This window comes from Sinocyclocheilus grahami, unplaced genomic scaffold, assembly GCF_001515645.1.
Source record: "Sinocyclocheilus grahami isolate Dianchi unplaced genomic scaffold, SAMN03320097.WGS_v1.1 scaffold1578.1, whole genome shotgun sequence".
In the NCBI taxonomy this organism is placed as follows: Eukaryota; Metazoa; Chordata; class Actinopteri; order Cypriniformes; family Cyprinidae; genus Sinocyclocheilus; species Sinocyclocheilus grahami.
Window position 1 is genome coordinate 27,833 of NW_015506757.1, and position 23,130 is coordinate 50,962.

General features: G+C 38.1%; 1 protein-coding gene across 1 annotated transcript in view; it reads left to right on the forward strand.

Moving 5' to 3' along the window:
• LOC107571295 (5-hydroxytryptamine receptor 3A-like) overlaps positions 1-6,430 on the forward strand; it is a 33,198-nt gene extending 26,768 nt beyond the window's left edge. Inside the window, exons 7-9 of the mRNA XM_016257613.1 lie at positions 1,901-2,111; positions 5,973-6,098; positions 6,183-6,430. Of these exons, the coding sequence (XP_016113099.1) occupies positions 1,901-2,111; positions 5,973-6,098; positions 6,183-6,430 (585 nt within the window). The remainder of the gene's footprint in view (positions 1-1,900; positions 2,112-5,972; positions 6,099-6,182) is intronic.
• The last annotated feature ends 16,700 nt before the right edge of the window (positions 6,431-23,130 follow it).

Consider the following 23,130-nt stretch of genomic DNA (forward strand, 5'->3'; position numbering starts at 1 on the left):
GTGTCACATGATCCTTCACAAATCATTCTAATATGCTGATTTGCTGCTCAAGAAGCTTTTAAAGGGGTCATATGATGCTGCTAAAAAGAACATTATGGTGTGTATTTGGTGTAATGAAATGTGTTTATGCGGTTTAAGGTTAAAAAAACACATTATTTTCCACATACTGTACATTATTGTTTCTCCTCTATGCCCCGCCTTTCTGAAATGCTCATCGGTCTGATAAAGCGAGGTGTGCTGTGATTGGCCGAATACCTCAAGTGTGTGATGGAAATGTTACGTCCTTTACCATATTGTGATGCTTGCGGCAACCACATGTGACGACCCCGGGCTGGCTTCCTCCACGGTGAAAGCCGATCCGGCGATCCACAGCGCAAAGTTGAAGTAGTTCCTCAGCGACCAGCACGGATCAGCTCTAGGCATGACGAAGCGATATCGTCCTCTTTTGGAAGACCAAACAAAGTAGTTTCGCTTTCACAACGAAGCACACAGCGCCTTCACGACATGGCGGCGGCGGCAACAATACTACAGCGAGAATAAAAGTTACGCCTTCTTTCTTTGCGTGAACATTTGGGCGGAGTTATGCAAATCTTCCCACATAGTGAGGTAGATATGTGAGGGTGGGTTAGAACGAGGTGTTTTAGGTAGGCGTGGTTGACTCTTAACTTTTATAAAGAATATCTCTTTGGATTTGAGACTTTAGTTTTTGCAACTTTACAGATCTTCTTTATGCACCAAGAGCTTGTAACACTCCAAAGAGAAAGGAAACCTTGAAATCGCATCATATGACCCCTTTAAATTAATTAGTTTTGGCTTGTTTGGCAAGGAGAACTAAAATAACTTATAGGCTAGCTATTGTGTTTATTGTTTGTACATTAGGGCCTATAATTCTGCTTTATTTACTGAATGTAATTGTGGTTTGTGCTTGAAAGTGAAAGAAACTCAAAAGTAACTCAAAAGTATTACATTTACATTGTCATTTAGCAGACGCTTTTATCCAAAGCGACTTACAAATGATGACAATAGAAGAAATGTAAGTGTTGAAGGTTTCACAGAGGAGGTTTTGGACAGCTCCTTTTCAATTTTGATCATAAATCAGAAAATGCTGTAACAGCCATAAAACAATTTTAGGAACAAAATGTAATATAAATAAATGGGATTGACTTATGAACAAACCTCTCTGTAAAAAATGGAAAGTCTGGGAATGTTCGGCTCAGGGCATGAGAAAAAATTAATTAGAAACAGCCTTTATAGAAACGTATTGTAATTGTTGCTTTTCTTTCCACTAGTCATGTTATGGAGGCAAAATAGCCCAAAATCTCCAAATTGACCAGTGCATGTAAAAAGCATAATATTTCATTTGGCTTTAAAAGTAGGTTTTTCTTTAGTTGGTGCTGCCTAAGGAAATGCTCTAAAATTAAAATATTGTTTACATGTGATCTTACAGTTGTGTTGGAGGACAAAATGGTCAACCTTATTCACACTGAGGTTGATGACAGTGAAGACTCCATTACAATTCAGAGACAGTAATTTTAATTTGTAATTACTTTTTAAAAGACAGTAATAAATAATATATAATGTATAACATTTTGGAAGTAACTAACCCAACACTGATTACTGCATTACAGCAAAAAGTAATATACTACTGTAATGGTGTTACTTTTGTAATGTGTTACTCCCAACACTGTATATATATAAAACCATCATTAACTTGAATAAAAACATAAAAAAGCAAAAATACACATTATTTAACATTTTGTAGAAGTTGAAAAAAAAAAGATGTGGAAATGGTGCATCACCATCTTGCTCTGACTTGATCGCACCTCACGTGTTGGTGTTTGGGCTCCAGTAACATGGCTGAGAACCACTGGTTTATATGTTTTCTGTTTCTACATGGCAGATCACCATAAAGAGGAGACCTCTGCTGTATGTCATCAACATCATACTTCCAGTATTTTTCTTTCTTGTGTTGGATGTGATGTCCTTCTTCATAGACGCAAGTGGAACAGACAAGTTGAGCTTTAAAGTGACTTTACTGCTGTCTATTTCTGTGTTGCTGCTGATTCTAAATGACACGCTGCCCTCTACAGCTGATAAAATCCCACTGATTGGTGAGTCTAACATCTGCTGATGCCACTCAAACAATATTTACACAGTGCACATATCATCTAACTACTGTTAACACTTAGTGCAAAGAAAATACCCAACAGCATATCTCAGTGGTTCTCAATTCCAGTGCTGTGGCCTGTAGCACGAAGCGAGATGAACAAACTCAGAGTTGCAGAGTAAGTTTTGAGTTGACAAAACCCGATAAAGCCAACCTGGGGCCCGTTCTTCGTGTGTCGCTTATTACATCCGAGATGAAATGTCACATCCAAGATGTTGTGTCTTTAGAAAGAATGAACGGCACACTTAAACACTTATGACACTTGCACTGATTTAGCGTGACTGCTCTCTTTACAGGTTTTTCATATATCAACTTTTACCGGAACACTTCCAGATACAACATAACACTGCATTCCGGGAGATATAGTTAAATAAACAACGTTAACAAAATACACAACACAAGATGATATCGTCGCGCTAATCAGGATCTGGCTAATTCGGTTCTTCGAACGCAGCTGCTGTTGATGATTAGTATGGCTGGATTGAGTTATCTGAGATAAATGCGTGTTCATGGGTTGGTTTAAAAGGGGCTATGTATTGATACTCTAAACCATGATCAGCAATGCAACGATTGGCTGGCGGCAAGACAGCAACGTAATGAAATCATATAATTAAAAAAGACACCTGACGAAAAACTTGACAAATTTCTGGACTTTTATAAGGAAACAGCCAAGCGAACAAAACTACATACATTTTATAATAGATCAATGAAATGTGTTTTTATTTTATAATTTTTTTTTACATGATTCCCAATTGAATTATATTCACGAGTTCAAATTTTTGTACAGGCTTTACATTTTTATTTCAATGTAGCAATTAGCAATTCATTTAATTTTATATTTGAACAGATTTGTTACGTGACAGATTTATTTAATGTTTCTTAAGTGTCTATATTTAAAGTTTCTTAAGTGCCAAGATCATGTTATCTGCATCTCTTGCGCTCCATCAAGCCACTCCCATAATATCTGTCACCACTCAAATTAATGCACGAGATACATTATCTGTATAGCATGTGTGTAAGACTCAAAATCAATTATGAAGTAATACATTTATGACGAATAAATCTTTCAGTGAGTAAAACTGTCTGTGTCTATAGTATTAAAGACTACACAACATTATTATATTATCTTTAAAATAATTTTTAAATGATTATTATTTAAAATTATTGTCCCTGGATCAGTAGGATACTCTTGTAATAAAGTAGCAGTGGTAGCAGACAGATTTTAAGTATCAGTTCTGCTTAAAAAGATGCAATCTAATCCTGTTTACATGAAATAAGCCTGCTCCCGAGCAGGTTTAAGTTTACGGACCTGTTGCTATTACAGCAACTCCGGGATGAGCTTCGAAGAACCAAACAATCCAAGATCATGAAAAATCGTCATCAATCAAATCCAGCTAACTGAGTTAGCAACGTACGAAGAACGGGCCCCAGGTTCACTGGGCTCACAAAGCTCGATATAAACCTTATCTCCCAACTCAGAGTTTGAACCAGAGTTTGTGATTAATGTGTGACACACATTCAGCAAACAACCAATCACAGGGAACGTGTGGAGAGCATCAGCAAAGCGTCAAACTTCTCGCGAGAGTCAGCGCATTTCACTTTTCTGCTGAAGGTTAAGAGATGTCGTTATTAAAAATTTAATAAATGTAAATGCATTTACAAGGCAGGAATAAACACTTCTGCTGCAGCAAAAGTTTGGCAGCAGAAAGAAAATATGTCTATGCATTTTAAAAGTTGGATATAGTAAAGCTTATCTACAGTATATGTATGTGTGTGTATAGCCTGTATACAGTAAATAGCTTATATATGTATATACTGACTTTTTGTCTTTAAAATTCTTTGACTGTAAACTGCTTTAATTTGGAGTGAGAGATACGGGGGAGTGGCTTCATTGCATCAGATTTATGTTACTTTGCTCACAGATGATTGGTCCAGTTTGGATTTGTGATCTCTAACACAGAATAAAACCTGCTCCGGAGCAGGGTAGCCGTGTAGTGTAAGTTACCATGGCGACGAAACCCGCTAAAAAACCAACCCACCTTCTTGAGCCCGAAAAATTAAAGTTTTCTCAAACTAAATGTGAACTTAACTGGGTAAAACCTGAAACTGGCCTCGTGCTACAGACCACTGGGGTACCACTGCTCTGCACATTTTGAATGTCTTCCTTATTTTAACACACCTGATTCAGGTGATTCATTGTGATTCAGGCTTGTTCAGGTGTGTTATTAACCACCCAGCCAAATAAGAATGATTAAAAAAAATAATAATAAAAACACCAAGCAAATAAAATAAGGTATCAAAACCAAAATTCGGCTTTATCATTTTTCTGTGGTGTGACAAGCTCAGAACACATATTTATTATTACTTTACACAGACTTTAAGGTTGGAGCTTAACCCTGCAGCAAAGTGGACATCAGGGCCAGAGTTGAGAACCCCCCTGCACATTTTGTGTGTCTACCTTATTTAACACACCTGATTCAGATCATAAGCTCATTAGGAGAGAGCTCCATGCAAAGCCACTAGAAGGCAAGCCTGCATGCAACCTTTTGCCAAAAAAGCGTAACGGCTAATGCAAACGCTTCCGTTTTGGCAGTACGTGGTAAAGGAGACCAGAGGCTGTTTTTTTTTTAATGGATGCCAATGGCGGAGAGTTTTCACTACAATGAATAAACAGCTTTTTCAAGGAAACAGTTTATCATTTAATGAATCAACAGCCTATCGGCTAATCTTCAATATGTTTTACACTGAACAATACTTTTGGATTGAACTATTTTTAGAGTTTATACCGAAAAAAAATGCTGTTTTATAAGAGAAGTCACTGACTTTTTGCGACAGGTGGGATTCAGTTTACGGCACTTGTCATTCATTCCTATGGTATCGGTAAACGGCGACTGAGTGTCGCACAACTCGGACTGAAATTCAATGACGTCAAGACTGTAATGTGATTAGTTATTAAAGGGGACCTATTATGTAAAACTATTTTGTATAAGGCGTTTGAACAGTTGTGTGACTGCAGTGTGTGAAAACAACCAGCCTATAATGGTAAAAATCGACCCACTCATTTTTTTTATAATCCCAATAAATAATAAACAGTCTCTGCACACGAGCGGTTTCAAATTCTCCCTACGTACACGTCACGGAAGGGAAAAAGTCCTGACCATTTGTGTCGCTCTCTGCCCTATTAGCATAGACACAGCCCTGAGTGAGAAGCAGCAGTCTGCCATTACTGTTTTCTTGCTGTAGCTGCTGGAGATATACAATGTCAGCCCCAAACATGCATTACAAGTGTTGTGTTTTGGGATGCACCAACGAATATAGGAGTCTTGTGCTCTTGAAGCTCAGCCCTCTTCTGAAAAGGGAGGCGGGAGCACCAGCTCATTTGCATTTAAAGGGACAAACACAAAAATGGTGCGTTTTGGCTCATACCCTAAAAGTGGCAAATTGAACAAGCTATAAAAAAAATGATCTGTGGGGTATTTTGAGCTAAAACATAACATACACACTCTGGGGACATCAGAGACTTATTTTGCATCTTGTAAAAAGGGGCATAATAGGTCCCCTTTAAGGCACATGTGATCCAAGTTGACCATTATACTTTCTCCTATAGTAAGTAATACAGAGCCTCTCATCTCCCAATAGTAAGACAATCTCTGCTCCATGCACTGAACTGAGTGTGTCAGATAAGAGAGACATACAAAATGTGTAAAGTGGTGGGTGGGACCAGGATTGAAAACCACTGATATAATCCATCAAGGTGTTATTTCAGAGGCATTTACCTGTTGCAGTCATACTGCTGTCTTCACAGGGATTTACTGCAGTGTGATTTTCAGTCTAATTGGCTTCAGCATTCTGGAGACCATCCTTGTGAATTTTCTGATGGCCAGAGGAGCAGAGAATAGATCAGCAGCATCAATAGAAACCACAACTGCTGGTAGGTTTACACAGAAGAAATATAGTAGAAAGAAATATAATTAAGAAATATAGTGTTAATCCAGAGCCATGTTTTGTCTCACAGATGCTATAAGATCCCTGCAGCGCCCTCAAGGCTCAGTCAGAGACCAGAATGAAGAACAATCTTGTACTCTGGACCTTCTGAAGCAGATTTTAACTGAGTATCTGGCTGGAACTCAACAAAACCAACAAGAAAAGGCATCTCTGTGCTGGACCAGCGTGTCAAGAATGACAGATGTGACCTTCTTGGTTCTCTACATAATAACCATTATTGTGTTTCTGTCTGTGCTTGGGAAGGATTGGTTTCCATAGTGATATTTTATATGATATGGCACACAGTACTAACTTTTATTCATAGTGTTTTATTTAAGAATGCAGGTTGGGTTTAGTTTCATATTCATGGCAAAAAAAAATGATTTCAAATTTCTTTCTCCTTGTGAAAACAATGAAAAAACAAACAAACAAACATAAAAACACCAGTCTCTAATGCTTGAGCTAACAATTGAAGGAATTAGAAAAACTGCACTAATTTATGTTTCAGTTCTACCTGCATACAAAAGAACAGACAATATGAAATCCATTGTTTTTTATGATTCAGATTCCTTTTACTGTAAACCATTCTACATTTCTGGTTCAATGTACATTCATGGCAACATCGTATCTGAAAGTAAATAGGTCAACATTAGCCTACTTTATAAAATGTACAGTAGGAAAGAAAGTAAGTGACAGAATATAAAAATGGGTGCTCTTAGGTGTTGATAGTGCCCCCACCATCAATTATTTTATTGGGAAAGCCGGCATAGAAAATTGAATAATTTAGAAACATGTTAATTGACTGCATATTCTGCAAAAACAATGTGATTTACAGAATCAGACCAATTTAATTCATGACAATTTATAAAGTAATAAGTAAATAATTGAATAAATAAAAGAATGAATGACTAGATTATATGAGTTTTTGAGGGTGTAAAAAAAAAATTGTAAAGTGTCCCTAATCCTCTCCTTCGGGTCAATTTGAGAATTTATATAGCCACACTGTAAAAATAAAAAAGAATAAAGTGTATATATATATATATATATATATATATATATATATATATATATATATATATATATATATACATGCATATCAATATATATCTGAAAAGAGGACTTTGGACCACTGGGCAACAGTCCAGTTCTTCTTCTCCTTAGCCCAGGTAAGATGCCTCTGACGTTGTCTGTGGTTCAGGAGTGGCTTAACAAGAGGAATACAACAACTGTAGCCAAATTTCTTGACACGTCTGTGTGGGGTGGCTCTTGATGCCTTGACCCCAGCCTTAGTCCATTCCTTGTGAAGTTCACTCAAATTCTTGAATCGATTTTGCTTGACAATCCTCATAAGGCTGCGGTTCTCTCGGTTGGTTGTGCATCTTTTTCTTCCACACTTTTTCCTTCCACTCAACTTTCTGTTAACATGCTTGGATACAGCACTCCGTGAACAGCCAGTTCGTACATGTTTGGCTTTGAAATGGTAAGTCAATGTGGCGCATAATAAATTATTAGTTAAGCTCCCCGGATAGGTTGTTAATGGTTTTTTTTTTTTGTGGTGTTTTACTGGGTTGAGTGCACGGCCGTGGTTGTAGATCTGGACTGGCAGTTCAGCTTTGCACCAATGGTATTAGATGCTTAAAGAGGCTCGACTCTTGGGAAAGCACAGAAGAGTTAGGGTTGAGTTATATAGTGGGGGTATGGGATAGTTAGGGGGAGATTTGATTGTGAGCCGAGATTGCTTATCGTGTCTGATGTTAGAAAATGATGTGATATTAATTGTCACTACTGCGCTTAGTTGAAAATTAAGTCCAATTTCTTAGGTATGACTTTGTTAGAAGAATCTGTTAGTTCCCCGTCAGAAGAAACAATTAATTTGTGTTCGAAGCAGAAGTTATGGGGGATTGTAGAGAGTTATAAATTGGTTGGGATTGATAAACTCTTGCGAAAAGACGAGTTGAGAGCGCTGATTAAAGGGAAGTTGGTCGATTGTGGCATGCTGATGGAGGTGTCCAAAACGGCTGATATAGAGGTAGGGAAGTTTGATTTTTCTATGAGTAATTTATCATTTGAACAACTAAAATAAATATTGGAGTTAAGACAGGCTCATGAAAAAGAAATGTATAGGCAAGCTACGGAATGTGAGAGAGAGCTAAAAGAAAAGGAAACTGAGTTAGCAAAACTGAGGGCTGAGTATTTGGTGAAGCAGCGAAAGCAGGAAATTGAAACAAGAAATTGAATATGAAAAACGTACAAATAGAACGACTGAAATTTATGACTGATGGAAGACTGTCTGCAGATGGTGTTAGAGAATGCGATCGGTCTGGGGAATTAGTAAGTAACTTGAAGTTGCTACCGAAGTTTAACTTTTTTTTTATTATTATAATTTTTTTTGTTATTTGAGAGTGTGGCTGATAAACTGGTTTGGCCTAGCACTGACCGGACAATTATGCTGCGGTCAGTGTTAGTTGGTAGAGCTCAAGAAGCCTATACTGTGCTTTCAGGGGAGGATCGTAAAGATTATAGGAAGGTAAAAGCTGCAGTTCTTACAGCTTTTGAATTGGTCCCAGAGGCGTATCGATTAAGTTTTCGCACTTGAAAAAAAATGACAGACAAAGCCATGTTGAAGTTCTTCGTGAATTAACTACTCATTTTGACCGCTGGTGTTCTACTTCCAGTGTACGTACATTTGAGGGCCTGCAAAAATTGATTCTCATTGAGCAGTTTAAAAGTATTGTTCCAGAAAATATCACCACCTATATTAATGAGAACAAGCCTAGGACTGCTGGGGAGACTGCAGTGTTAGCTGATGATTTTGTGGTAACGCACAAAAATAGGGTAGTTGACTATAGATTGAATAGGGGTAGGAATAATAGTGTGGGTTTCTTGAGACCTTAATCTTCAGAAACCTGATTTATTAAAAGCAGATAAAGTGCCAAATGCACCTCCAAGAGCTGTTCCTGATTCTATGTGCCGTTATTGTTTTGAAGAAGGGCATTGGAAAAAAGAATGTCCTGTCCTCAAAAGTAAACAAATGCATGGTAAAGGTTTGATAAGATCGCAAAATGTTTCCTCTCCAGTATTATTGACTGGTTTTGTTCGTCCCAAGCTTTGTCCTGATGAGAAACCATTGCGGGTTGTCCCGCGGAATGAATGTTTGCTGGGATTAAACCAGAGTTATATTCTGTTTGTGACGGAGGGGTTACCCATTGTTGCTTCGCTGTCTACGGTCAGTCCGGTCGATGTTGCTGCCGAGGAATTTTCAAATGTGTTTCCATCGTGTGCTGTGACTCGGTCTAAAACTAAAGCAGCTAATGAGTTTATGCATGGAGAGTTCGAGGAGGCTCCTTGGCAGAAGTCCTGTCATTATGTTGTTTCTGGTCTTTCTCTTCTCCCCACTTTTTCCAGTGCAGAGTTAACAGCTGCGCAGCAGGAGGACCCGATGTTGTCCCAGTTATTTAGCGCTGTTTTGTCTCCAGATGAGGCGCAAAGTGCAGCATTCGGGTATTTTCTACAAGATGGGATGCTGTTACGGAAATGGATGTCCCAGAGTGAGGTCCGTGGGGATGAGTTGGTGGTACAGTTTGTATTACCTACTAAGTTGCGGCAGGTAGTACTCAATGTAGCGCATGGTCCCGTTGCGGTGCATCTGGGGGTTAAGAAAACTTAAGTTCAAATTTTGAGACATTTTTATTGGCCCTTGTTATAAAAGGATGTTTCTAAGTTTATCAAAACGTGTGACACTTTTGAGTCCATTCAGCCGATCTCCGGGTCTGGTGGTAGCACTTTTAGCTGTAGCTTAGCATAGATCATTGAATCTGATTAGACCGTTAGCATCTTGCTCAAAAATGACCAAAGAGTTTCTATATTTTTTTCATCAGGCGCTGCATAATAGCATTGCACCTGCTGCACCCATGGTACGACAGCAAAGTTCCTTGATTATTACGCCGGAATGAGAGTATAGTTCCTAGTCATATCGGCCTAGAAAATCGCAACTTTTCATTTTTTCCGTTGGTCTTAGTACACAATGTAACTACAGAAGTGTCAAGTTTTAAATAGAAAAAAATATAGAAACTCTTTGGTCATTTTTGAGCAAGATGCTAACGGTCTAATCAGATTCAATGATCTATGCTAAGCTACAGCTAAAAGTGCTACCGCCAGACCCGGAGATCGGCTGAATGGATTCGAAAATGGTAAAACTCAACTGTTTAACTCTAGGGGAGTTGGAAAATGATCCTATTTTCAGAAATAGTGGAGTGTTCCTTTAATATTTTCACTTAAGTTTTTGGTGATGTGTTATTAGTTTCATATTATTGTTTATAGTGATCATGTGAGAGAGCATGTTAGCATTAAGCTGTGATAGAAGAACATTTAAATTTTTACATGAAAAATGCTCAACAGCGGTGACATGATTCATGCTGCAATGCATTCTGGGTACACTAGAGAAAACTCAATCATAACTCCCAGCATACATTGCAGCCTGAATTGTCAACGCTGTTGAAATTCATATGCTGATTCTTGATGTCTGTCTGTGTCTTAAAAGATTCAAATATTCAAATTGTTTTGTGTTCAATGTCTTATGAGACAACTCTGAAAGGCATGGCAGCACAGGGTGCCAAATGTTTACTATTAATAAAAACAACGGTTAAAGAAAAAAAATCTGAATTTATATCCTAATTTTTCCTAAATGTTTTACACAAAATGCTGTTATTTCATAAGTAATTCACAGATTATTATTTTGAAACCCTTTCTGTAAAATGTAAATATCATGCAGTTAACCATTAGCTAATGTAATGACTGTATCAGCAGCTAAACAATTACTGCTTTTAAATAAAGCAACATGCAGCAAAACATCAATGTTTCTTGGTCTTTTCCTGGACTGAAGCACAGACTCTACACTTCAGCACAATGGTAACCCACAAAACTCAGATCTCTCTAGATCCCAGCATTTTCACTTATTAAAAACCAGTCTGACTTTATTTCTTTTATACACATTTCTTGAGAATTAACAGAGGTTTAGATGTTGATGTTTTATTGAAAATAATAAAGTTTGAAATCACCGTTGAGGAGATAAGCATTTGCTTTATTTGGGTTCTTGACCATTGACTTTTTAATATTTGTTTTTTCCAGCTGCTGTAATTGTGTGTTTTGAAAGCATGTTTGTTATAGAAAAAAATGTTAGAGCAAGTCTGACCAGATGAAGTTATATACTGATGATTCAATCTCAATCTTGAGTCTCATCTCATCATATTATTTAGATGTATTATTATTTTTTCATTATTGTAGCCCTATAGTACTTAGGTATGAAATCATGTTTTGCATTGATATTTTAAAAGATTTTACTTTAATTTTTTTGTTTGTTCTACAGCTGTTGCTGCCAGTCATTTGTTATTTTCTTAATTGTAGTAATTACATATTGTTTTTGTAATTTGACATACATTTGTATTTAATTTAAGAAAACTGAATACTGTATAGAAATACAGTAATTGTCTGTATAAAAAAAAAGTGAATTACTGTAATCCGTCATTAATATCGAACTATTTAAAATAACAGCCTAGTCAATTTAGAGATAATTTTACAGAGGGTTTGACTGCAATTTAAAATGAAAGAAATTATTATTTTTTTGGTTAACAGTGTAGTTCTTGTGTTTCTGCTCATCTTTTTTTTCAGTCTAAACATGTTTCTTCAGTTGATGGTCTTTGACTATTATTTCCATGAATGTTAAATGATCGGCACTCTGTACTGCCTTATTTTGTGTGTTCTTCACAACCTGCACTTTTCTGTTTGGCACCCTGTGCTGCCATACATTTCACAGTTTATTTATTTATTTTTGTTTGTTTATTTTTACAGTGTAGCAGATCTCCCTTATTAATCTTGGGCGAAAACAGACAACCAGCTTATTTCCACATTTACACATCCTGATCAGTAACTGAGTTCACATATCTGTTTTCTATTAATTGCAATGATATTTCACTATATTTATTAAATTTATTATTTATTTATTAAATCTGACTGTTAAGTGTAAAGCTTTTGAGAGTTTCACTGGTCGCTTGTAATCAACTTAATTTACAGTTTATTACTGTTAAGCAGTGCTGGAGTTAATGAGATAATTAAATGATTAATCAAGTGATGATTTACCATTTGTGATGACACCTACTGTTCACAACCAAAATTACACTGGTCGTGAAAAAACAACAACAACAACAACTGTGAAATGCATGACAAAATGAGACGAGCAGAAACACAATAAATACAATCGACTTCCAGCCACAGCTTTAGATGAAATCAACGGGAATAAAAGAAGACATTAAATCTCTCAAGATCTGATTAAACAACTCCACAAAGAGCATTACCAGCTTCACTTATTAATAACCAGATTGACTTGATTGCTGTCAGCTGTTTACAGACATTCTTTATGAGAATTACAGAGGTTTATATGTTGATGTTGTATTGTTTTTTATTCTAATCTAATCACCATTCAGGTAAAAGTTTGCAAAAAGTATATAATAAATATAATATACACAATACACAAGCATATATTATCTAAACACGATTAATCGTTTGACAGCACTAGTAGCCTTTACCGGCCAATGATGTTTCAATAACACGTTCATCCCTAGTAACAAATTATGCGTGTGTCACGGTCCAGGTGTGTGGAGGCAGGCAGGATGACGAGGACGACAAGGATTCAAATAAGGATCTTTAATGTAGAGACAACAAGGCAGAAAGTCGTTTGTGTGGTCCTCAAGAGAGTGTTCCCCCTGCTCCAGCTGGAGGATTTCGAATGCGGGGTAATCCATAATAAAAAATAAAAACTGACAAAAACTGGAAAAAACAAACGAGGGGAAAGAGACAACAAGGCAGATTCGGGTAGAGGACACACACACACACACACACACACACACACACACACACACACACACACACACACACACACACACACTCACACTCACACTCACACTCACACTCACACTCACACTCACTCACTCGGGGTAACATTCACAATAACCGACAAACTCAAATACCAGAGACAGGAACAGATATAGTGCAGATAACGAGGGGCAGACAGGTGAGCACAATGAGGTTATTAACTAATGATTATACGGGCTAAATCAACACAAGGGGAAGAAACCACAACAAACAGTCCACAGGGGTGTTACAGCGTGACACATGTGCAAAGATTATTGCGTAATGCCCAGGAGAATGAGGGGAATGCCTGGTCTAATAAAAAAAAGACAAAATTATTTTGCCAAATTATTTTATCAGTTATATAACTTAAACAAATGTAGTGCTCTTCTTGTCAGAGATTTGGATTTTTGGCCAGCAGTTTACTTGATGAACAGTTGACTTCCCAGGCTGGAATTTACACAGTGCCATTGGATTCACCCATTTCAGTTAACGCATTAGATGGTAAATTCCTGGCACAGAACACTCATCGTACTGTTCCTCTACTTCTGGTTCTCTCTGGTAATCATCATGAGTACATTAAACTGAACATGATTTCCTCTCCACTTCTCCTCTGGTTTTAGGACACACATGGTTGAGACTTCATAATCCACATATTGACTGGTCTTCAGGAAAGGTGATGAATTGAAGTTTACCCAGCCATTCTTCCTATCTGCAGTCTGCCCTTCCACCAGCTGAGGATGCTGTAGCTGTTTCCATCCCAGAACCTCCTGATCTGTCTCCTTCTGAATACCATGACCTTGGTGCTGTCTTTAGTAAGGATGGGCCCTGACCTTTCCACCCCGCCCTGACCTTTCCACCCCATCAGGCCCTGACCTTTCCACCCCACCGTCCATATGACTGCTCAATAGATCTGTTTTCTGGAACTCCTCTGCCTTCCCTTTCAGCAACTCAGGTTTTGATCTCCTTCATGGAGCCACAGTTTTCACTAAGCCGGACTTGCATAATGCTTACCATCTGGTCCGAATAAAAGAAGGGGATTAATGTAAGACCATTTTTAACATGCCCCTTGGACATTTTGAATATCTGGTGAAGCCATTGGACTTACAAATGCTCCAGCAGTGTTCCAAGCTTTGGACGATGTCCTCAGGGACTTTTTCAACCACTTCATATTTGATATATCTGGATTACATTCTACTTTTCTCCCACACCATCTCTGAACATATCAGCCATGTTCGTCTAGTTCTGCAAAGGCTTCTCGAAAGCAAACTGTTTGTGAAAGCAGAGAAGTGTGAATTTTATGTCAGTTCTGTAAACTTCTTGGGATATGTAATTGAGGGCGGGCAGGTGAAGAAGGATCCAGAGAAGAACTGGGCAGTGACAGAATGGCCAAAACCTCCCACCCTTAAACAGCTGTAATTATTTTTGGGCTTTTTGCCGTTTTATTAGGGATTATAGCCATGTGGCAGCTCCTCTCACCAGACTCTCTTCCACCACCCACTTTGTGTGGACACAGGAGCCGAAATAACCGTTCATCTCAGTTCCTGTGCTTATTCAGCCAGATCCATCTCGGCAGTTCATCGTGGAAGTGGATGCCTCTGACTCTGGTGTAGGAGCTATTCTGTCCCAACGTTCTGATACTGATCAGAAGCTTCATCCTTGTACCTTTTTTTCTTGTCACTTGAGCACTGCTGAACGTAACTATGATGTGGGAAACCGGGAATTATTGACAGTGAAGTTAGCCTTGGAACACTGGAGACATTGGCTTGAGGGAAGTGAACAGCAATTTTTGGTATGGACTGACCATAAAAACCTAGCCTACATACAAACTGCTAAGTGTCTAAATTCTAGACAAGCACATTGGGCCCTATTTTTTAGTCGCTTCAATTTTACTCTTACTTACTGTCCTGGCACAGAGAGTGTTAAACCAGATGCACTTTCACAACTATTTACTCCAGAAGAGGACCCACCAAGCCCTGAAACCATTCTCCCTTCTTCCTGTGTGGTTGGTGCCATCACTTGGGAAACTGAGTCAGTGATTCAGGAGGTTCAACGCACCCAACCCGATCCAGGCAATGGGCCTCCTAGACGTTTGTTTTTCCCCAATGCTGTTCATTCCAAAGTCCTCCAGTGGGCACGTGCATCCCAGTATGCCTGGCACCCTGGTTCTAGTCGCACTCTTAACCTCCTTAAACGACATTTCTTGTGGGGCACTATGGACAAGGATACTTGAGAATTTGTCAATGGCTGCTCTGTGTGTGCATGTGGGAAAACTTCACATCTCCCCCCGGCTGGTTTGCTTCGTCTTTTACCTATTCCTAGCCGCCCCTGGTCACATATTGCTCTTGATTTTATTACTGTACTGCCTACCTCACAAGGCAACAACACTATCCTTACTATTGTGAACTGTTTCTCTAAAGCAGTGCATTTTGTGGCTCTCCCTAAATTGCCCACAGCTCATGAGACCACTGACCTCCTTGTCCAGCATGATTTCCGGCTTCATGGCATCCCTCTAGATATTGTCTCAGACCGTGGGCCCCAATTTGCATCTCCGGTTTGGAAAGCCTTCTGCCATGTGCTTGGTGCTACTATAAGTTTGTCTTCTGGCTTCCTCAGTCTAATGGGCAAGCAGAGCAGGCTAACTAGGAGTTGGAAGCAGCATTACAGTGTGTGGCTATAAATAATCCCTCGTCTCGGAGTATTCACCTCACTTGGATTGAATATGCTCACAATTCCCTGTCCAGCTCAGCTACTGGTATGTCTCCATTTGAGTGTTCTTTGGGATATTTGCCTTCTTTGGTTCCAGTACAGGAGAATGACATTGCTGTTCAATCAGTTCAAGTCCACATCCATCGCTGTCGTAAGATCTGGAGGGAAGCCCGGTCTGCCCTGCTCCATTCAGCTAATCGTAATTGCCACCATGCTGACCGTCGTCGAATCCCTGCACCCATTTATCAACCAGATCAGAAAGTTTGGCTTGCTTCTAAAGACATTCCTTTAAAGACAGATTCTAAGAAACTCTCTCCTCGCTGCCTTGGCCCTTTTGAAATTGTAAGAGTCATCAACCCCTCAGTTGTCAGACTCAAACTGCCTAGAGCCATGAGAATGAATCTCTAATTTCATGTCTCTCAGTTAAAACCAGTTCAAGTCAGTCCACTTTGCCCTCTGACCAATCCCCCTCCTCCTGCCCGAGTTGTGGATGATAATCCTGTTTACACAGTGAGACGATTGTTGGATGTCCATCGTTGGGGACGAGTTCTGCAATACCTGGTGGATTGGGAGAGATATGGACCTGAGGAGCAGACTTGGGTGCCCCACTCATTCATCTTGGATCCCTCTCTTATTAGGGACTTCCATCAAGCCCATCCTAACAAGCCTGGCAGGTAGCCTGGAGGCTCCCATTGAGGGGAGGTACTGTCAGGGATTTGAATTTTTGGCCAGCTGTGTTTTCCCTTTTTGTTCTGTGTTTGTGAGTTGGTGCATCCCGGGGCATGGCTATGCACTCCTTTCTTTGGCTGATTGTTGAATGTGAATCACCTACTGCCAATCAATTCATCTGCCTCCAGTATTTAAACCCTGGGTCTTCAGTCATTTTCTGCCAGATCGTTCAGTCTGCCTATGTGGTACTGTGCTAAGGCCTCCCAGTGTATTTTGACCAGTTTTTGTGTCATGTGTTTTGTTGGAGTTCTAATTCTGTTTCTCCTGTGCTTTAGATCTCACTTCACCTGCATTCATCCTGCATTCTGCCTGCCACGCCCAATCAACAAACTACTCACTCTGCTGTACCAACATATCTCTGGCCTGTTTGGTTTCCAGATCACCTCAGCCAACAATCTTCAACAGCAAATGAGAGATGGATTGTGTTGCTTGATTTCTGACAATAAATCAATTTTATTTGCATCATTTTTAGTCTGTGTTCTGCTTTTGGGTCCAAAGCTGTGTTTGGTTACAACACTTCCTGCTAATATAACAGTCACGCTAAGGTTGTAGGAAGACGAGTATGATGAAACAAATATTCAAATTGTCTTTAATAATATCCACAAGCAGATCCAAACACAGAAGGCAAGCAAACACAACCATTACGTAGATGACACCAGACAAAAACTAAGGAGAACTTAAGGCTATATATATATATGTACATACACAGGAACTAATGGAATAATTAAAGATAACTGAAAACAGGAGAACTGAATGAAAATTAAACAGAGTAGGTCAAATGATAAACCAGAAAGACTGAACCAAAACACAATGAAGACATGACCAAAATTAATATAGCAAATATTGTGCAAATATCCCCTCTGGACATCACTTTTGGCCACTACTGTATATGCTGAAGGCTCACCACAGTAATAAACAGAGCAAAATATGTGCCATTGTTCATTGCAATATTTCCCTCTAGCTGTTAAGGGTTATGTTTTACATTTTAAATTAATATTTACACAACATTTTTAAGTCATTATAATATTTAAGGCATTATAATCCCTTTCTTGTGATGTGTGTCTCCAGGTGTTATTTGTAATTCGTATTGACTCTCTAGCATAAATATATAATACATATATAATCGGGAGGTTGGGCATGTTTCTAACTCACAATAAATATGACTTTATAACCAAGAGAGAAGAGAGAATTGTCATCCTACAATTTGACAAGTATCTCATACACTTTTTGAACTATTCACCATGTACCTACTAATGTTTGCTTTTGCCTCAATTGGTAAGTCTTTTTAATATTGTTTAATTGTGCAATTAGGTTCAATTCATTAACCCTAGTTTATGTATTGGTTTCCATAAAGTAACATGAGCAAATATTTATTTATTTATTTGCAGAATCTAGGTTAATCTATCTGAATATTAATTAATAAATATACTATTGTTAATAGTACATATCCATTAACTAATGTTAAAGTATACAGCATGAAATGTTAAACATGTATTAGTATATTTACAAATGAACATCGACCTATATTATTTCTGTCATGTATAATTTCTGTAATTTTAACACCTAGAGCAGGAATGTCCAATTTACAAATTTTGGAAGCCACTTGTAGAAATTGCTGGGTGACAAGGGACCATTGAATAAAATAAGCTGGTAGACCTAGTATACTTTATATATTTGGTCACATGATCATATCACCTGCATCAAAATAGTCATAATTGTTGTTCTTAAAGGTATAAATCAGGAATCTATGCAAATGAGAAGAACGCTCAGTGGAAAATGCTACTTACTTGTTATGGTACTGTGTCTGCATGAGCACTTAGGTCATTTCGGAGATGGATTTAAAGTGAATATCCACAGATGTACGGATATCAGGATGTTTTCTGATATTTTTATAGAAGATTTGAATGAAGTTTTATTGTAATATACAGGTTATGTTATTTTAAAATGTCTCACAAGAATTGCAGTTTGGTCTGGTTTTGTTTCCATACCCTATCAACAATTTGATCTCACAGTGATCTCATCATGGGCTCCCAGGATACTCATGATATGGTCACAATGCAAGGTCACAGACAGTGCATTTACTGCACAAAGACTAGGTACCCAGCATGCATTGCAGCATGAAGCTTTTGATTGTCACCATTGTTGAGATTCTTAATTTCTCGGTGTGTATAAATGCCACAAAGCATTTGTGCGCATAAGAACAATGCTAAGAATTTACTTAAGCGTCAAAAAAAAATCTTGGCTCAAAAATTGTCTCAAAGCTGTGCTTAAAAGTTATTTATCAAGCATCTCAGTTGTAATTTAAGTGAAGTGTAGTACTAAATCTTAAGTGTCAGTCGTAGATATGATTCATGACACTTTGCTGTACCACAAACGGGATTTTGAATGACAACATTGGCATGGACCAATCACTGAATATTTCCGTGTTTAAGAATATTCTCATATAAATTCACATTTAATGGGGAAATTCCTAAGACGAGTTTACATTCAACACACATTTGACAATAAAGATTTTTCAAGAGAATACAATATGGCAAGAAAACGAAGCGTTATCACAACCTTCAATAATTCTGCTGAAAATGCATTGCTGTGTAAAGTTAGTGGTGATATGATGTCTCTCACCAAGTTGCTGACAAAGATGATGCCTGTTCTGTCCAAACGATACCAATTTGATTAACTGCTCATCGTCAAACATTTAAAAAACATTCTTCCTCTCCTGAAAGATTTGTGCACGTCTTTGTCTCCTCAGTGCCATCACAAGCCCCTACTGGCAACTCTTAACCGCTTGAGAGACCTCTCGGGCTGCCTTAAATAAATGGGAGAGTAAAATAGTTTCTTAGCTTTAAGAAATTTGATAGCTTGCTTCTATACTTAAGTTTGAAAGTAGAAGTAAATTTCACAAATTCTCAGCACTTAAGACTAAAATGGCACTTTGAGAAGCTTGATAAATATGGGCCCTGCTCAACATGTTGAATTCACAGTGAGTATCACAGTATGAGAGTGGTGTGATGTCACTGTGATCATCGCATGAGCTCACGTGTTGACTGGGTAGCAATCACATTTCATATTTATGTTTTTTGACTACTGAAAGAAAATTTACCATGCTGATTTTTTCAAACATTCTGAGTTTTCTGCAGATCCAGCTACGCATTTATGAACCCTTTACATATGGGGCCGTATTCACAATATGGGGCTGTATCCTTATTGCTATGGATGATGTAAACAAGCTTGCTAACTATGCCCCCAGTGATCGGCTGATAAGTGATGGGTCTCTGTCAGTGATTTAATCACAGAAATATTGTCGAATGAGGTATCATGTTGTCAAATTAAAAAATAAAATTAAATAAAAATGACACCATATTCAAATAAAGTTTTTCAAATGTAAGTGTCACTAATTAAACAAGTATATGTTCAGCTAGCTGTCAGCTTCATGTCTGTATCTCATAAACAATAAGCAGATGTGCATATAAGCAGCCTTTTAACCCTTAAATGAATTAATGTTTTGCTAATCATTATTACATATTCGGGTCTTTTAGCGACCCGGACCAATATATCCAGCACGGATGGATCTCTAACTGCTGCAATAGCAAAAAACTCTCTTGATATTTTAAGAACAATTACAGAAAAATAAAATAAAGCATATTTCGTTACCTTTTGAATGTTAAAAGGGTTCAATTTGAGCAGATGATTTTACCAACGCTGTCATCATCAGAGCGCACTTCCACAGTACACCCAGCATCTGCCTCACATTCACGATCTCAGCCATATGCTCAAAACTATCATTTTCAATGACTTCACATTCAATATTTTGATCACTGGCAGCTTATTCACCACATCCAGCATCAAATGACAGTGACATTTATATTTCATTGCGTATAGTAATTGGTCTGCAGTAAAGCCATTCAAACGAGTAAAATTTTTGCTGATGAAATTTGTTTGTTTTATGCCTGCGGTAATTATGAATGAAACATCTCATCATCATTGTGTATCAAACAGTGCCACCTTGAGGGAAAAAAGATGCATTGCACATATTGAGTCATCAGATATGTAAATATAGTTGCGCAGGAAAAAATACTTACACATTTACATACCTCGGGTGTCTAGCGACCCTATACACTCTTTACAAAAAATTAATCAGAAAACTTGTTATATTGTTATATTTTTTCTTGTTATATTGTTTATAATTAATAGATTGAGGAATACTAAGAAAGTTGATGTCTAACTTAAAAAAATGATGGAGAGAGAGGGTAGAGAATGATGTTCCGGGTCACTAAAGACCCGAGGTATGCATTTAAGGGTTAATTAACAGACTAGAATAATCAAGGCTGATAGTAACCCATTTTACAGGGGACTTTCTCATAACTTTGGCTAATAATCTGGCCAGGTTCTCTCAAAGTTATGAACTAACGTTCCTCCAGTAATATTAATAGAATATTTGTTCAATGTTATCTGATCTTTAATAATGTTGTCTAAAGGTTAGCACAAAAAAACGCTATTTATACATTGTAGAAGTTTTTTTTTAATGTCATGTTGGGAGAAAATGTTCTTAGAACAACATTTCTGGAACATCCTTTAAACATTTAAATGACCGCTAACTTCGAATGAATAAGGTTGTGTGTGCTGTTTTAAAAGAACATCATTGGAACGTGGGACAGTTTAATATCCTGTCCCATAGTTATTGTTCCTAACTTTTCTCTTAAATGTATGTAAAGCTTATGAAAGTGTTATTATGAAACACTTTTAAACAATGTTCATGAATCCGTGTATCATTCGATCATTTGTTTTTTTATTTAATATTGAAAGTAGAAAAATGAGAAAACGGCTCCTTTTTTGTTTTTTTCGTTTTTATCCAAAAAAACAAAAAACAAGAATTCAGCTTAAATTTTCGTTTTTCATTCATGGGTTGAAAAATGAATAAACAGCTTGAATATTCGATTTCTACACATGGGCGGGAATTAAACAGGATATGCACTTGTGTGCAGCGTGAGCTGCTGTGCACTCGCACTGCAATGCAAGAGTTTAATAAAATATAATAACTTGCCATTTCGGTTTGTTTCTCACCAAACCCTCAGTATAGGCCTACCTTCAGAATGCTTGGAATATACGCCACGAGATGCATAGGATTATTTTACGACAGATATGCATCCGCTTAAAAAAAAAAAAAAATGTCACCATTCTCTGCAATTAAATTGGCAAGTGCCAGCAGGACATTTGTGTGTCATTAAGTAATAAGCCTTTAAAACAACATTAAGGTGAGTAGTGACTCTAGTTCACACAGTTCCAATAAATTGCGATGGGTTAAATAAACTCAATAAGCAGACAGACGCGACTACATTCAAGCGCAGATCAGTATTGAAGTGCACAGGAAATAAGCAGCAGTCATATTTAAAGCAGTTTAAATTAATATTGAGTACTGATTGATGTTCACTTGGATTTTTTTCCCCATCGAGGGGAAATAACTTAATACTCTGTCATTTATAGTTCTATGGTAAAATGTATATTTTTAATTGTGTAACGTTACTTTCAAAATAACTACAAAATGTTATGCCTTTGAAAAATAAAGAGAACAACAGAATGCGCTGCTTTAGCGCGTCTCGGTCTCCTTGAGCATCTTTCTGGCGCATGCCACAAACATGAACCACAGGGAATACTTGTCTTTTAAAAGGCTTCATTTAGATGATTTTACATTCAGAATCAGAATGAGTTTTTTTTTTTTTTTTTTTGATGATGATGGCATGGTTTGATCTTCGGCTGACCAATCAGCAGAAAGGGGCGTTTAATTCCCGCCCACGTGTAGAAATCGAATATTCAAGCTGTTTATTAATTTTTCCACCCATGAACGAAAAACGAAAATTTAAGATTAATTCTCGTTTTTCGTTTTTTGGAAAAAAATGAAAAATGAAAAAATGAAAAAAGAGCCGTTTTCTCATTTTTCTACTTTCAATATTAAATAAAAAAACGAATGATCGAATGATACACGGATTTTCATGAAATCACCACATTTTGTCATTAGTATTTGATGAATGTTCTTATAATGTGGCAGAAAACGTTTCCAGGTTACGTATGTAACCATGGTTCCCTGAGGAACGCTGCGTCTTGAAACTTTTTGGGAATGCCCCTGCGTGACCGCATTCTGAAGCACGTGTAAAATCAGTTCAATGGAGCAGAGAGACGTCACGAGCGGGGTGGTAGATGCCAGGTCTAGGTTATAGAAGTGGACAAAAGTGTGCGGAGAGGACCAGCCAGCTGCAGCACAAATGTCCTGCAAGGCCACACCCAAGTTGAAAGCCTTGGAGGCCGCCAAACTCCTGGTCGAGTGCGCTCTGACACCCATAGGTGACGAGAGGCCAGAGGACTCGTAGGCTAGTGAGATGGCCTCGACCACCCACCTACTCATAGTCTGCTTGGTCGCCGGAAATCCTTTCTTTGGCGGACCAAAGCAAACAAACAGCTGATCTGCCTAACGCCATGGGGCAGCTCTGTGTGCATAAGCGTCCAGTGCTCGAACTGGACAGAGCAGATTAAGCCTTTCTTGGCTTACTTCCTGGAATGGAGGAGGACAGAATGCCTGAAGTACTATGGGCCCTGGTGAAGAAGTGGGCACCTTAGGGACATACCCGGCCCTCGGGTAAAGGAAT